This window comes from Macrobrachium nipponense, chromosome 21 (assembly GCF_015104395.2).
Source record: "Macrobrachium nipponense isolate FS-2020 chromosome 21, ASM1510439v2, whole genome shotgun sequence".
In the NCBI taxonomy this organism is placed as follows: Eukaryota; Metazoa; Arthropoda; class Malacostraca; order Decapoda; family Palaemonidae; genus Macrobrachium; species Macrobrachium nipponense.
The window spans coordinates 25086588-25101260 of record NC_087212.1 but is presented as its reverse complement, the minus strand read 5'-3'; the positions used below and the strand labels follow the sequence as shown (position 1 = coordinate 25101260).

Genomic DNA, 14673 nt, shown 5'->3' with positions numbered 1-14673 from the left:
ACACACAAAAGCTCGAAATGATAAAATTGGCAAGTGATTATAGTATCCAGAAGGTCTAGTTATAAATTTGTAGAAGGCTTTTCACACAGCTTATTCTCTTGTACTGGAATCATCATTTAATATAAAATAGTTGTAAAAATAAATATTTATTTTCAGTGCTGTATGGCAACGAGGTGGTGAGAGTGAAGTCATAATAATATGCCACAGTGGAATGCTGCTGCGGTATTCGCTGCATTTTGATACAGGTCTCTCATGTTCATTGCAGCTGTCTGCTCCTTCACTTCTTTCACTGATCAGAGAAAAAGATTCCAGTAAGTTAAGTGTGGTCCAGTGTGTAATGTATGTTGGATAGATTGTTAAGTATTGAATGTTACCGCGAAGCATGTTGAGTACTTAGTAATATTACTTCAGAATGTCTTTCACTGGTTGGAACATAGTTATAATAGCATTCTTTTAACAGCTAGATTTATTACAATAGATAAATTTTCAAGGTAGAAAGTTATATAGATATATTTGTACTTGAAGGAAATTGTTCTGGTAACTATATATACATATATAGTTATACCGGCAGTCCCCGGTTATCGGCAGATTCGGTTAATGGCGATCCGGTCTTATGGTGCTTGTCCAACGCCATAAAATCAGCGATTTATGGTGCCATAATGGACAGTTTTGGTTATTGGTACCCTAAGATGCTGATAATAGAGTTATGGTGTCATAATATACCTAACAGAGGCACCATTAACCAAAACTTGGCTCCATTTAAAATCAAGTTTTTGTTAATGGCAGTTTTGCTTATCAGCACCCCGCCGAGAACAGAACCCCTGCCGATAATTGGGGACTGTCTTTAGTACATACAGGCAGTTCCCAGTTATTGGCGATCCGATTTTGTGAGGCTTGTTTAGCGCTTAAAAAGGGATTTTGATGAAGGAAAAATCTATTTCTGGGGGAAGACCTGTGTCGCCCGGTGAAAAGTTCCTGTAGCTCACTTATCTAAGTATAAATAGATTCTAAATATACCAGAGAAAAAAGCTAGCATGGTGTGCTGAGGTTACTATCCTCGCGCGAGCACCCAAAGGGTGTCAGGTATAAAGTACAAGGCGAGTGGAAGCCACTATTCACAGGTCTTCTGCCAATTAGAGGATTCCTTTCCTAAATCCTTCTCCTGGAAAGAGCTGTTGCAAAGGCCTCTCCTCCCTCTCGCTTCTGCTACTACTACCCGATCCGCGCGCCATCTGCATGCCTGGATTAGACACCTTAGCTTGGATTGGTTAAGGGTGGGAAATTAATTAGAAGGGATGAGTTCACCAGGCGACACAGGTCTTCCCCCAGAAATAGATTTTTCATTCGTCAAAATCCCTCTTCTGGGTTCGACCTGTGTTCGCCGGTCATTTCATGAGCAGCTGAGTTTTTTTAGAAAATTGGCTAATTTCTTAACTGCCGAATCATATTGCCTGAGCGTTGATTCTCTTTTATCTGATTCTATGAATAAGATGTTTAGTGGATCAATACAAGCGTCCTTTTGAGCTGCAAACTTCATTCATAAAGTTCATAAAGTTAGGGCATTCAGAATTCTTGAGGAAGCTGACACAGTCTGAGTTTGTACTGTCTGTGTAAGTTCTGGTCGAGGGATCTGTCTGGGTTGGAGCTTTAATTCTAGAAGAAGCAGGAACCAGTTGCTCTTTGGCCAGTTGGGTGCTACTAATGCTACTTGTCCTGTGAAAGATCTTAGCTTGTGCAGGACCTTCATCAGAAGATTCACCAGTGGAAAAAGATAAATCTTCTGCCAATTGTTCCAATCTATGGACATCGCATCCGTGGCGTACGCCAGAGGGTCCAGGTTGGGTGCCACATAACACGGTAGTCTGTGGTTGGCTTTTGTGGCGAACAGATCTACCTGAAGGTCTGGGATTTGCTTGCAAATCTACCGGAATGACTTTCTGTCCAGGGGCCACTCCGATTCCAACGGAGTTGTCCTGGAAAGTGCGTCTGCGATAACATTTCTTACTCCCACCAGGTGAGTTGCTGACAGGCACCAATGGTTTTTCGTCGCCAATGAGAATATCGCAATGAATACGTGATTCAGTTTGCTTGCCTTGGAGCCGCCTCTGTTTATGCAATGGACCACCACTAGACACTCCGAGACTATTCTCACATGACTGTTCCTGGCCGGAGCTAGTTGTTTTAAGGTTAGGAAAACTGCCATAGCTTCTAGAATATTGATGTGGAACTGACGGAACATACTCGACCATGTTCCTTGTACCTTCTTGTATTGTGAATATCCTCCCCAACCGCTCTGTGATGCATCTGTGTGGATGATTAGAGACGGTGGAGGGAATTGCAGTGGTACTGACTTGGCTAGATTCCGGTGTTTCGTCCATGGATGAAGCCTCTCTGTCAGAATAGGTGGAATTATTGAGATCTTGTCCCTGAGCCTGTCGTTGGCTCTCTTTCTCCAGACTCTATTGATGTCTTTCCATCTGACTTTTAATAGGACGTCTGTTACTGAAGCAAACTGTAGTGAACCTAGGATTCTCTCTTGGGTACGCCGAGACACCTTTTTGTTCTTGAGGAACTGTCTTGTAGCCGCTGCTATCTCCTTGGTCTTCCTGGGTGGAAGAGATAGCTTGTGTGTTATAAGGTCCCATTGGATTCCCAGCCATTGGAAGTGGGAGGCCGGAACCAACCGAGATTTTTCCTTGTTTATCTGAAACCCCAGAATTTCTAAGAAATTTATCACTTTGGCTGTTGATTTGCGACATTCTTCGACGCTGGTTGCCCAAATGAGCCAGTCGTCTCGATAGGCTACTAACATAACTCCTTGAGTTCTTAGTTCCTGAACTATCGTCTCTCCTAGTTTGGTGAATACTCTGGGTGCGATGTTGAGCCCGAATGGCATGACTCTGAATGAGTAAGTTTGGTTTCCTAGCCTGAAGCCTAGGTTTGGAGAGAAGTTCCTTGCTATTGGAACATGATAGTAAGCGTCTGTAAGATCTATAGAGGTGGTGATGGCCCCACAGGGAAGTACCTCCGAGACTGTCAACATGCGGAACTTGTTGCAACGAATGTACGAGTTGAGACGAGACAAGTCCAGAATTACAACTAATTCTGTGTCGGGCACTCATTTGCGAGTCCCCGAGTGCACGTAAATCTTCGGATTTGCTTGCATCCAGAGTCAGTAACGCTAAGTCCGCCCACTGTCACGACTTGGGCACGGAGTGGAAGAAAGGAGTGAGTCGCTCAGGTGACTCACACCTTGCCGGTGATCGCTCTTACGGTGATTGCTCGGTTCCCAGGGTTGACATGACGGTCCTGTGGGACCGTGCACACACTGATACTAGTAGGGGGTCCCCCGTTCAGTCCTCGTGAGAGGTTTCGGCCTCAACGAGGACTTGGCTGGCCAGAGGACAGTACCAGCCCTCTTCAGTCAGGTGCGCTTGACCCCACCCAGACGACAGTCACTTTCACGTGACCAACCGGTCTTGGTAGTGGCAAACGTTTCGCCTGCCGTACAAGAGTTTTGTACCCCTCTTCGGGAAAGGTTGATGGCTGCCCGTGACTCGCTTCTCCTGCTAGTTCTGCTAGCAAGGCAAGCGAGAGTGTCCAGTCTTGCTCACCTGTTCCCTCTGCTTCCTATGGCTATGCTGGGAAGGGCAAGGTGAATAGGAGGGATCCTGCAGAGTGCTCTCTGCAGGATTCAACATTGGGGGACTACATTCCTGGAGGGATCTGAGGGTCATACCAGATGTATGTCCATGTATTGAGGAAGGATCGTATGTCAAATATGGAGACTATGTCTCCCTGGCTTTTTCTGTCCTTTGGACGGATTTCAATTCGCAGTCCCCTATGGGTTCTTGCATTTTTGGAGCCTCGAGTGTATATTTTGTTGAACTGTACTCACATTCCAGTCTTGAATGCTTGCATTTAGGACAGGTTTTTATATCTGTTCCTCCTTGATTTCTGCTGGAGTCGATGAGGGCCCCCACCCTGATGATCGTTTGACGAATTGTTCCTACATGATATACAAACCCTTACATGAGGAATTACTTTCAGCGTAGGCTGGAATTACGGCCATTAAATTCTTGAACAAGGTGGTTAGGCAGTAACTACCGTCTGGTAGGTGGTTAGGCCCACTTGCCCTGATGTAAACACTCCACTTTGCTTTTGGCCGTCTTCTGATGAAGATGTTTGTTTGCAAGCTCTTGCTGACTAGCCTTAATCATTTTCCAGGTGGGATCTTTAATTTTGTTTATTTTGAAAAAATATGTGTATACTGTGTTTGATATTTAATATTAATAATTAAGTGACTTTAATAATTAATATGCAAACCCACTTTTTGTGATAGCCTTGATAGCTGCCTTTCTACTTTGTTAATGGTCGGCGGAAAGGATATGCCAACATCTTTATTAGTACATATTTTCTTCCTTTAACGTTAGGACAAGACATGTATTCATCCAAAATTTACGCTTATGCTTTGGAAATTACCAAGGGGAACTTCGGAAGTTTGTCCTTTGTTTCTTCTGGTAATTCCTCTTCTCCTTTGTCCTTTTGCTAGCTATCGGATGAAGATAGAAGAGAGGGCATGTGGTGTTGGTGTTTGGGGGACCTCTCATTTTGGAGGGCGGTGCCCTTGGATGCGAGAGGAGTATCCTTATTACTTTAAAAAATATTTTCTTTCTCTTACAGGCTAACAGTGGTGATAGTGATTACAGCAGTAGATGGTGGGATATCTCCCATTCCGTGAGGGTGCGGACCCAGGCAGATTGATAACTGTCTCCTTCTTGACTTTGTCTACCCTGACTAGCGCATCTTCGGCTAGTCTAGCGTAGCCTGGAAAGGGAAATTGAAGGCCTGCCGGGAAGAACTCAAAGTCTTCCACCGGTCGGGTTCTTCAACCTTCAATGGTAAGCTTGCCCTCTGAGGAAGGGGCGTGCAGAGCCAACCGCCACGGGTTGCTGTTTTCAAATGGCGGAAGCTTAGATGCGTCCGGCACCGTCAAGGACTGCGGTGTGGTTCCGGACTGGAGGAATCCGGACACTAATTCCTCCTGGGCCTGTAACCTCTGGGTCAGCGACAAGATATATTGACCCAAAGTCTCTAGACCTGAGGCGAGCTGAGTGGACATCGATTCCAGTCTCGAGTCCACTACTTCGCTCATCTTCTGCATGAGAAGATTCCCGAAAGCCTCCTGGTCGAAGCCAGACTCCGCCCGTCTGGCTTTGGAAGACAGCTCTCGACCCCTTGAGTGGGGGAGTAGCCCTAGCCAAGGAAGTCGAAGGCTTGGGAGCCGATGACAACCTTGCGTAGTCTGCCGGGGAAGGCTTGGTTGGTTTAACCACCTTTGGCAGGGATCTCGTCTTCCAGGCCTTGACCTTGGGGATTACTAAGGCCGATCTATCCCAAGTGGGGGCGGACTTCGTAGGAAAGCCCTGGAAGGGAGAAGGAGAAGAAGGAGTAGGACTGAAAGGAAGACTACCTGCCTCACTTACCTCCCTACCTACCCCCTGTTCCTCCGTGGCCATAGGCTCTTGGTGAAGACTAATGGCTGCCACTTCTTCTGTGACGATGTCACACAAGCCCTCTTGGGCCTCCGGGGGGTGTTGAGTCTCCTGGTGGATGCCCTCAATAATGGGAGCCGCCACTGCCGCTGGTACTACTGCCGAAAACAGAGCGTTGGGGTAAAGAAGAGAACACAGCTCTTCTGACAGGACGTAAGGTTGGCCGGACTTCGCGTTCCTTCCGAAGCCCCTACCCAGGCCTTAAGGGACGCCATCGAAGAGGTCTTGAGTGCCAAATTAACCTGTAAAAAATCATCAAATTAGATTGCCCAATGTCGAGGAATTTTCCTCAAAGTCAAAGTGTAACAAAAATTTCACAGAAACAACGAGGTGAGTACGTTACCTACCGACTCGTCTGTTATGATCTTTACCAGGTCGTAGCGCACTGTACAGCCTTCCGGGTGCCAAACCATACTTCTGTCCAAAAGAATGGCGCAGTTGGCATGGGATTGGCAGACCTCATGCCCGTAAGGCCTGTGCAGGACGGCCGGACAACCCGCTACCTGGCAATGGACCATCTGTAAGTTGAAAAAGCAAATGAGTATCATCATATAACGCTGCCGGAGTTCATTCCGGCGGGATGAGTACACTTCAACTAGGTACTTAGCCAGTTAAAGGCGAAATTGGGTATAATTTTCAACTTACTTATAATTAATAAAGCTCTGGATGTCTCCGCCTGGTCTGGAGTCCATACTTGGGATCGGCAAAGCTATAACAAGCGGAGAGGGCTTGATACGAGCAGAACAGGGGAATAAGGTAAGACCTAAGCCTGAGTCTGATTGCATCGAAGCAGAGTTATGCAACATAACCAATTGTAGGCACATTCTCTGAGCCCCGTTCCGTCCCCACCGGAGTGGGGAGCAGCGATAGCATAGGAGATGGAAAACAGAGCGGCGGGAACAACGGCACGATAAACTCTGGTGTATACTTTCTGGCGTGTGTGATGGTAGACCGCACTACGCCGGAACAAATACGGGTCCGGAGACATACCATCAGAGGCTAAATAAAACATACCCTAACATGATCTCTCAAAGACTTCACCAACTCCGGAGTCCATAACCTCGTTATCATAACAGTAAAAGCCGCCAGGGAGGGGCTGATACAAGCAGAACAGGGAAAATAGGTAAAACCTAGGCCTGAGTCTGATCGCATAGGGGAAGAGAAGCAATTCTAAGGTAATTAGAACGCAGCTCTAACCCCAGGTCCGCCCCCACATGAGTGGGGAGGCAGTGACAACACAGAGGAAAATAGACAACAGACTGGCGGAGCAGTGGCACATACAATCCGGCGTACAACCTACTGGCTGGTGTGATGGTAGACCCCACCTGGCCAGAGGATCCACAGGCCTGGAGACATGCCAAAAGAGATTACAAAATTACTAATCATCCAATCTCCTCTGACTAATCCCCTGGAAAAGCTATACGCTCTAGCAGTCGTTCATCGGTAGGGTTACTTGAGCAGCGAGCCAGCTAGGCAGCGCCGGAACGAGACCGGGGCAGAGGGGGGTTGAAGGGGGGATGTGTCTGGAGGAGAGTGGACGAGTCGTGATCGCCTGGCCACAGCAACCGATCAGTGACCCAACACCTCTCGGGAGCTGTAACTAGCCTACCACTAAAGGGAGCAGAAGACGGTAGGCCAACTGACACAAGAAGACAAACATAAAATAATTGATGAGGAATTACTGGAAGAACTGTGAAAGGAGGAAAGGGGAACGCACCCAGCAAGAACCCAGCCTAACCCTCCGAGATTGGTACAGATCCGGTCCGGTAGGCTAACATGGCCTCCAAAGGACGTCATGAAGCAGACGGATAGAACCTAACTAAACCCTCCAAAATCGAATCTTCCGATCTGGTCAGGTATGATAGGTCTAGGCCCTACAAACATGACACAAGAGGGGGACTCTGTCCTGGACCACTCTCCCAGCAAGCATAATTGCCTGGTCAGGAGGCAGTAAGGATGGGGCCGAAGGGTGGAGGGGCAAGACTGCCTGGCCTACCTTCCAAAACCTAGCCTAGGTCTGGTCGGGTAGGCCAGGGAAGGGCATCGCAAGGACTTCCAACCTCAAGAAAAGAAAATAAATATCTGAACAATTTATCACAAACGTGCATATAATCGAGTGCATTACTGACTAACATCGAAAAACACACTAAAAGAATGCATGCATGAGTACCGCGAGAGAAGAGAGGAATCGCCCTCTCCACAAAAAACTGGCGTACTGCTTGGCTAGCCTAGAAGCCAAAAACACACTAGTACTCACGCACAACATATGAAAAATAAAATCGTACATACGAAGGGAAACCAACACGCTCCTGAGGGGCTGAGGACAATAAGGGAGCCACAAAAGGCTAAAATAACGAAAGATAAACATAAAAGAAGAATCCTCATAGTACGTCAGGAACGAGTTAGGCCCTACGGCGTAAGGATAAAAATCGTAAAACCAATGCTCCAGAAAACGACAGGAGTGAGAATAATGAAGGGGCATACGAAAACATTAGACTAAACAGTGAAATGCAAACGATGAGGCAAAAATCATCATAAAATAACAATGGGGAAAAAACGCACACCTCGAATGATGCACCCAAGATGGCGGATATAAAGGAGCGTCACCCTGGTTCGCGAGAACAAAGGGACTAAATACAGGGGGTCCTCGAGTTACGACGTTGATCCGTTCTTAAGATGCGTCATAACACGATTTTCAGCGAAAGTCGGAACAAAAAAATACCACATGATTTAATGTAAATACGTATCAATAACAAAGAGAGAACAATTCCTTACCTTTATTAATTTGGTTGGCTTGCACACTGGAGAGGAAGCTGCTGTGCTGGAGAGACCGGGGGAGGTTAGTGAAGGGAAGCAGAACCTCCAGAAGATGCTGGAGATGCTGGGGCAGGTGAGTCTTGAGGTGATGCAGAACATACCTGAGAATGCCTGGGGCAAGGTGAGTCTGGAGGTGAGGCGAAACCTACAGAAGGTGCCTGGAGGGGATGCTGGGGCCAGGTTGAGTCTGGTGTGGAGGTGAGGCAGGAAACTAAACCAGGAAGGTGACTGGAGATGCGGGGCAGGTGAGTCTGGAGGTGAGGCAGAACCTACAGAAGATGATTGGAGAGGCTGGGGCAGGTGAGTTGGGAGTGAGGGCAGAACACCTACAGAAGATGCTGGGAGATGCTGGGGCAGTGTGAGTCGGAGGTGAGGCAGAACCTACAGACGGTGCTGGAGATGCTGGGGCAGGGAGTCTGGAGGTGAGGCAGAACCTACAGAAGAAGATGTGGAGATTGCTGGGTAGGTGAGTTGGAGGTGAGGCAGAACATTCGAAGGTGTCGGAGATTGTGGGGCAGGTGAGTCTGGGTTAGCAGAACATTCAGAAGGTGCTGGAGATTGTGGGGCAGGCGAGTCTGGATTAGCAGAGGCAGCTGAGGTAGAGGGTACAGGATCTCTTGCAGGCCTCTCTACCTTCTTAAAATACTGCTCCAGGTTAGTCTGAACAGAGAGCAACCTCTTCTCATCCAAGATCTCCTGGTAACACTGCATCAAATCCATGATGCCTCTGGAAACCCTAGTGAACCTGTCCAAGTTGGGATCCTGAGCCTCAAAAGTTGCCAACGCTTGCTGCAACTCTGCAAAACTTCTTGCCAAGTCCTGCCTTGTGAAAGCCTTAGGCTCTGGGGTGGGTGCTGCTTCTTCTTCCTCTATGATCTGCTTCTCCATTTGTATCAGGTCCTCAGCAGATAACTCCTCGCCATGAGCCAGCAGCTCTGTAACATCATCAACCTCCATCTCCAAATTGATTTCCTTACTCAGGGCAACAACGTTCTTTACAACTTGCTGAACTGTCCTCAAACCCATGGAAATCATTCACAAATTAAGGACAAATTTTTTTCCAGACACCATTCATGTTTGTTTGCTTAACCTCCTCCCAGGAATCATCAATGTTCTTTACAGCATCAAGGATGTTGTAGGGTTTCCAAAAGTCCTTCAAAATTAAGTCCTTCTTGGTTTCAGTTGCCTGTAAAGCCATAGCAATTGTCCTTCGTAGGTAGTAGGCCTTTAATGAAGCAATCACTCCTTGGTCCATAGGCTGTAAAAGGGCCATGGTATTAGGTGGAAGGTAAACCACCTTGACATTAGGGTTAAAGTCTCCCAGCTGGGCAGGGTGTCCAGGAGCATTGTCCAGCACTAGCAACGCCTTAAAGGGGATACCCTTGGAGGCGCAATACCGCTCCACACTTGGCACAAAATGGTTTACAAACCAGTCCTCAAACACCGCAAGTGTCACCCATGCCTTCTTGTTTGACTTCCAAATTACTGGTAGTTGACCCTTCCAAATGCCCTTGAGTGCCCTTGGATTTTCAGCCTAATACACCAACAAGGGCTTCAGTTTGAAGTCGCAAGCAGCATTACCCCCAAGAAGTAAAGTTAGCCTCTCCTTGCTGGCTTTATGACCAGGTGCTGACTTCTCCTCCTTGGCGATGTATGTGCGGTTAGGCATACGCTTCCAAAACAAACCTGTCTCATCCATGTTAAACACTTGCTGAGTAGAATAACCCCCCTCCTTAATTATCTCAGACAACGCTTCAGGAAATTCACTCGCTGCTTTCTCATCCCCCCTAGCAGCTTCACCTTGCACTTTAAGGTTATGGTAATTGGCCCGAGCCTTAAATCGCATAAACCAACCCCTACTAGCCACAAACTCTTCACTTTCACTTCCCTCCCCCTTTTCTTTTTTCAATGCTTCAAACAATCTTTTCGCCTTCTCCTGAATCACCATAAGGCTGACTGGGATGCGCCGTTGATTTTGGTATTCCAACCAAAGCACCAATAACCTTTCCATTTCACTACGCTGCTTGGTTATCACTGTCGCTTTCATAGGAGCAGATCCTTTCACATGTTCATTGATGCGCTCTTTATCTGTGATAATGGTAGCAACAGTCGAACGACTAAGGCCAAGCAACCGGCCAATGTTTGTTGGCGTTTCTCCCTTCTCAGATCGCTTTATAATGTCCACTTTAACTTCCATGGTGATGGCCTTTCTTTTCTTCAATGCACTACCATCAGAAGAGTCCGCCTTGCGCTTGGGAGCCATAACAAAGGGCAAAAAGTTACAAAAACGATACAACACGAGGGAGAGAGGGGCAGCGTAAACAACCAAAATGGCGTATGGGCGAGGAATGAGCGTAGGGAAGCGACGCCATCCTCTCCCCCACAAAGCGTATTCTTCCGCTGTGCGCCTGAAACTAGTTTGCGTTTGTTTACGTCGGTTACAACGCTAAACCACGTAAGACGGAACGACGCATAATATTATTTTTTATATTTTTATGGGGGGCGCATTCGTAACCACGAAACAGCGTAAGTCAAGACCGGCATAACCCGAGGATTCACTGTAAGGGCTAAAAAAGGGATGCATCGTGCCCTCACAAGATACAAAAACGAAAATGGAATACAGGCGGCCCTCGGTTAGCGGCAGGGTTCCGTTCCTGGCCACTGACGCCAAGCGATTTTCGACGCTGAGCGATTTTAAAGCCTACGGCCGCCGCACACCTTCTTTCGAAACTCTAGACCAGTCAAAGGCGCCGTAATCCCACAACGGCGCAATAAGTAAAATTATATTTATGCAGTATAGTACTATAGAATTTACTGTACAGTACATGTGGGTGTCTAGAGTATGTAAAGATATAATAAAGTTTATTATTATTATTAATAGGTGTTAGTTTTTCCAGACCTCTGAGTCTCAAGTAGACTCTTCTCGGGCTGGTTCTCAGGGATCAATCCTGAGAAGAAGAAGAAGAAAAAAAAAAAAAAAAAAAAAAAAAAAAATTAGACTTTATTTGAAAACCCGTCTTATTTAAAAAATTTATGATTTTATTAATTGAAAAATCCCTGCTTTCCGCAAGAATATTTTTCATTTCCGAACTCCGCAGATAAATAGATCTTTGCTGGGTCCAATTTGGGCACTCAACAAGCAAATGCTGTACTGTCATGGGTGTTTGACATCTGTTACATTTCACTGGGTCAGCATGTGGTGTTGACATCAAGTGACCATGTGAGAATCTTGTGTGTCCTATACGTAGCCTTGCTAGGATCACCTCTTTTGCTCTTTCCTCCTGTGAGGATGTCCTCCATGCATAGACATCAGTTTTTATATTTTTAAGTTTATTTGTTGTTGGCACAGAGGCCCATTCTTCTTTCCAATCCTGGTAAATTAATGTTTTAACTGATTTTACCCAGTCTGACACTGGGGCATATGAAATTGTTGGAGGGATAGTGCAGGCTAATTTGGCAGCAGAGTCTGCATATTCATTTCCTTTTATTCCCACGTGTGCTGGGATCCAACATATTTCCATTGATATTCCTGATTGGAGGAGTTGATGAATTTTTATTTGAATTTCCTGTACTATTTGGTTTCCTGGTTTATACTGTCTTATTGCATCTATAGCGCTACGTGAGTCACTGAAAATAACAGAGACACTTGCTTTTGCCTCAGATATCATATCTAGAGCCATCTGTATGGCTGTGACTTCAGCAGTAAATACTGATGATATTGAAGGTAGGCTTTTTTTACTCAACATATTTTTCGAATATGCAGATGCTCCTACTCCAACATTATTTTTGGAGCCGTCTGTATATATCATAAATTTGTCGCCTTTTCTTCTAATGTGCTCCAAAGCATGTTGGCGGTACATTTCCGTACTTGTCATTTGTTTTTTGAGTAGGTAAGACAGGGAGGTACATATCTTTACTCTATTTAAAATCCATGGTGGTGGCAATTCCATTGGTGGGTGAAAAATTGGATTCATATTATGTATGTTCATTATGTATCTAGCTCTTTTTGGGAAAGAGCTAGTACTATTAACTGCTGTTACTTGATTACAGTTTTGGAAGCAGTAAGTTGCAGGAGACGATCCTGCTTGCATTGAAAGACCTCTTTGTATTGTTATTAAATTACGGTGATGTTTTAAGGGCAAAACACCTGCCTCCACCAAAAGTGAGTTTGTTGGGGACGATCGGAAAGCTCCTGTGCACAATCGCACGCCTTCATGGTGCACTGCATCGAGAGATTTTAATGCAGATTCTGAGGCGGATGAATATATTGGACAGCAGTAATCTATTATGGATAAGACTGTTGCCTTAAATAAAGTTTATACAGTGTACAGGTAGCTGTAGTGTTCAGGTTACGATCATTAGTCTTACGATAGTTCGATTTTATGAGAGATCAAATTACAATGGCCTAACTTTATCCATCTTCTAGTTACATAAGTTCAATAACAGCAAAAGAGAATTATGAAAGTATGGTTTTAACGTTATACTCGTTGCGTGAACGTGTACAGCCATGAACAACCGAACGAGAAACGACTTTTTTTTTTTTTTTTTTTTTTTTTCTAAGTACAACCGAACTGGATAACATCTGTTTGGCTTGTATTTCGATCATCGTACTACAGTGCAACATTACCGTATTTTTTTATAAATGGCGTTATGTATAGAATAGAACTGAGATATCTTAATGTAATACAGTAACCTCCCCGTTAACACGAGTTCTGTTAACACGATTTCGATCTTACACGAGTTCAAAATCATACAGAAAAATTCTGCTAACACGAAATATTCGATGTTACACGATTTGAATTTTCCGCTGAGAGCAAGAGCGCGGGAGGTGTGGCGAGAGTCTGACTCACCCCACCTTTCCCGCGCTCTCTCTCTCTTGCCTGCTGGCTCAGTGTGAAGCCAGCCCTCGCAGTGAGAAGAGCCAATATATTCTAGCATTGGTTAACATAATAGTGCATACTTTACTATGGCACCCAATTGACAAACGAAGAACTCTTGGAGATGGAGACGCTACAAAATGCAGAGTTGGAGGCAGCTGCATCACGGCCTACAGCACCCACCCCAGAGCCTGAGCGAATGCTAACAAAAAGTGATCTTGAAGAAGCGCTGTCATCCATACGAGGAGCATTAGACATCCTAGAAGCCAAGGATCCCAACATCAACAGGAGTGCTACAATAGCTAGAAAGGTGATGTCAGAACTGAACTGCTACACAGTAATGCTTGAACAAAAGAAGAAGAAAACAACACAAACAAAACTGAGCCAGTTTTTTATAAAAAAAACAGTTCTGGTTGATGGAAGAGAGAAGGCCGAGGGAAGAGAGCAGGGTGAGGAGAGAGATCGGGACGAGGAAGGACAGTGGAGTGAGGAGGGGGAGGGGGTGAGGAGGGAGAGGGGGGTGAGAAGAGAGAGCGGGACGAGGAAGGACAGTCGAGTGAGGAGGGAGAGGGAGGTGAGTGTGGGGACTGGAGTGATGAGTCATAGTGTTTACTAGTTTACGTGCGTTACAACTACTGAACAGTATTTTCTTAAATAAATACAACTAGGGTAAGAATGTGTGTTTTTATTGTTTCTGTGACCTTTAAATATATATAAATATATAAAAATATATAAATAAAGTGTTTTTTTTTTCTGGCAAAATCCCAAAATAGATTAAGTTTCCCATTGCCCTGGAACGTTAACCCCCTTATTTCCATTATTTCTTATGGAGAAATACTTCCCTGTTAACACGAATTCGGCTAACACGACATCTCCAGGAACGTAACCCTCGTGTTAACGGGGAGGTTACTGTAACTTTATTCGCTATAGATGAGAGATCAATATAGATTAAAGATCAATCGGGAAATATACCGTTAAATTTAAACCTAGTTATAACTGAAGCTGAGAAAACTGTTCAAGCTGCTAATGACTATTATCGTACATCGGCAACAAGGATAAAACTGCAGTAAACGTCTGCCATCACACACAACTGTAGATAAAATTGGGATAAAATCATTTTAATCAAAACTACTGAGCATGAAAGAACACATTTTACTGTTGGTTTCACGCCGATATAATTATGATAAATAACGTAAAGTTCATATTACGATGATATAAAGGATTACGTATTGCGAACGGAATCACGTAATTTTTTACGCAATAAACATGCCGCCAACGTAATCTGTTAACAAAAAAAATAGTAGTTCACATTCACAACGAGACATATTCAATAAATATTTCCACCTAAAAACACGCTGTATATGGAAAAATAACTTTGTCTCATATAAGTTAAGTATATAGATATTCGTTTATGCTAACTAGAA

At 45.1% G+C, this 14673-nt stretch overlaps 1 protein-coding gene across 1 annotated transcript in view; it reads left to right on the top strand.

The window, feature by feature from the left end:
- LOC135197854 (spatacsin-like) overlaps positions 1 to 14673 on the top strand; it is a 443463-nt gene that overhangs the window by 107474 nt on the left and 321316 nt on the right. The window contains 1 exon segment of the mRNA XM_064225036.1: positions 157 to 311. Coding sequence (XP_064081106.1) covers positions 157 to 311 — 155 coding nt within the window.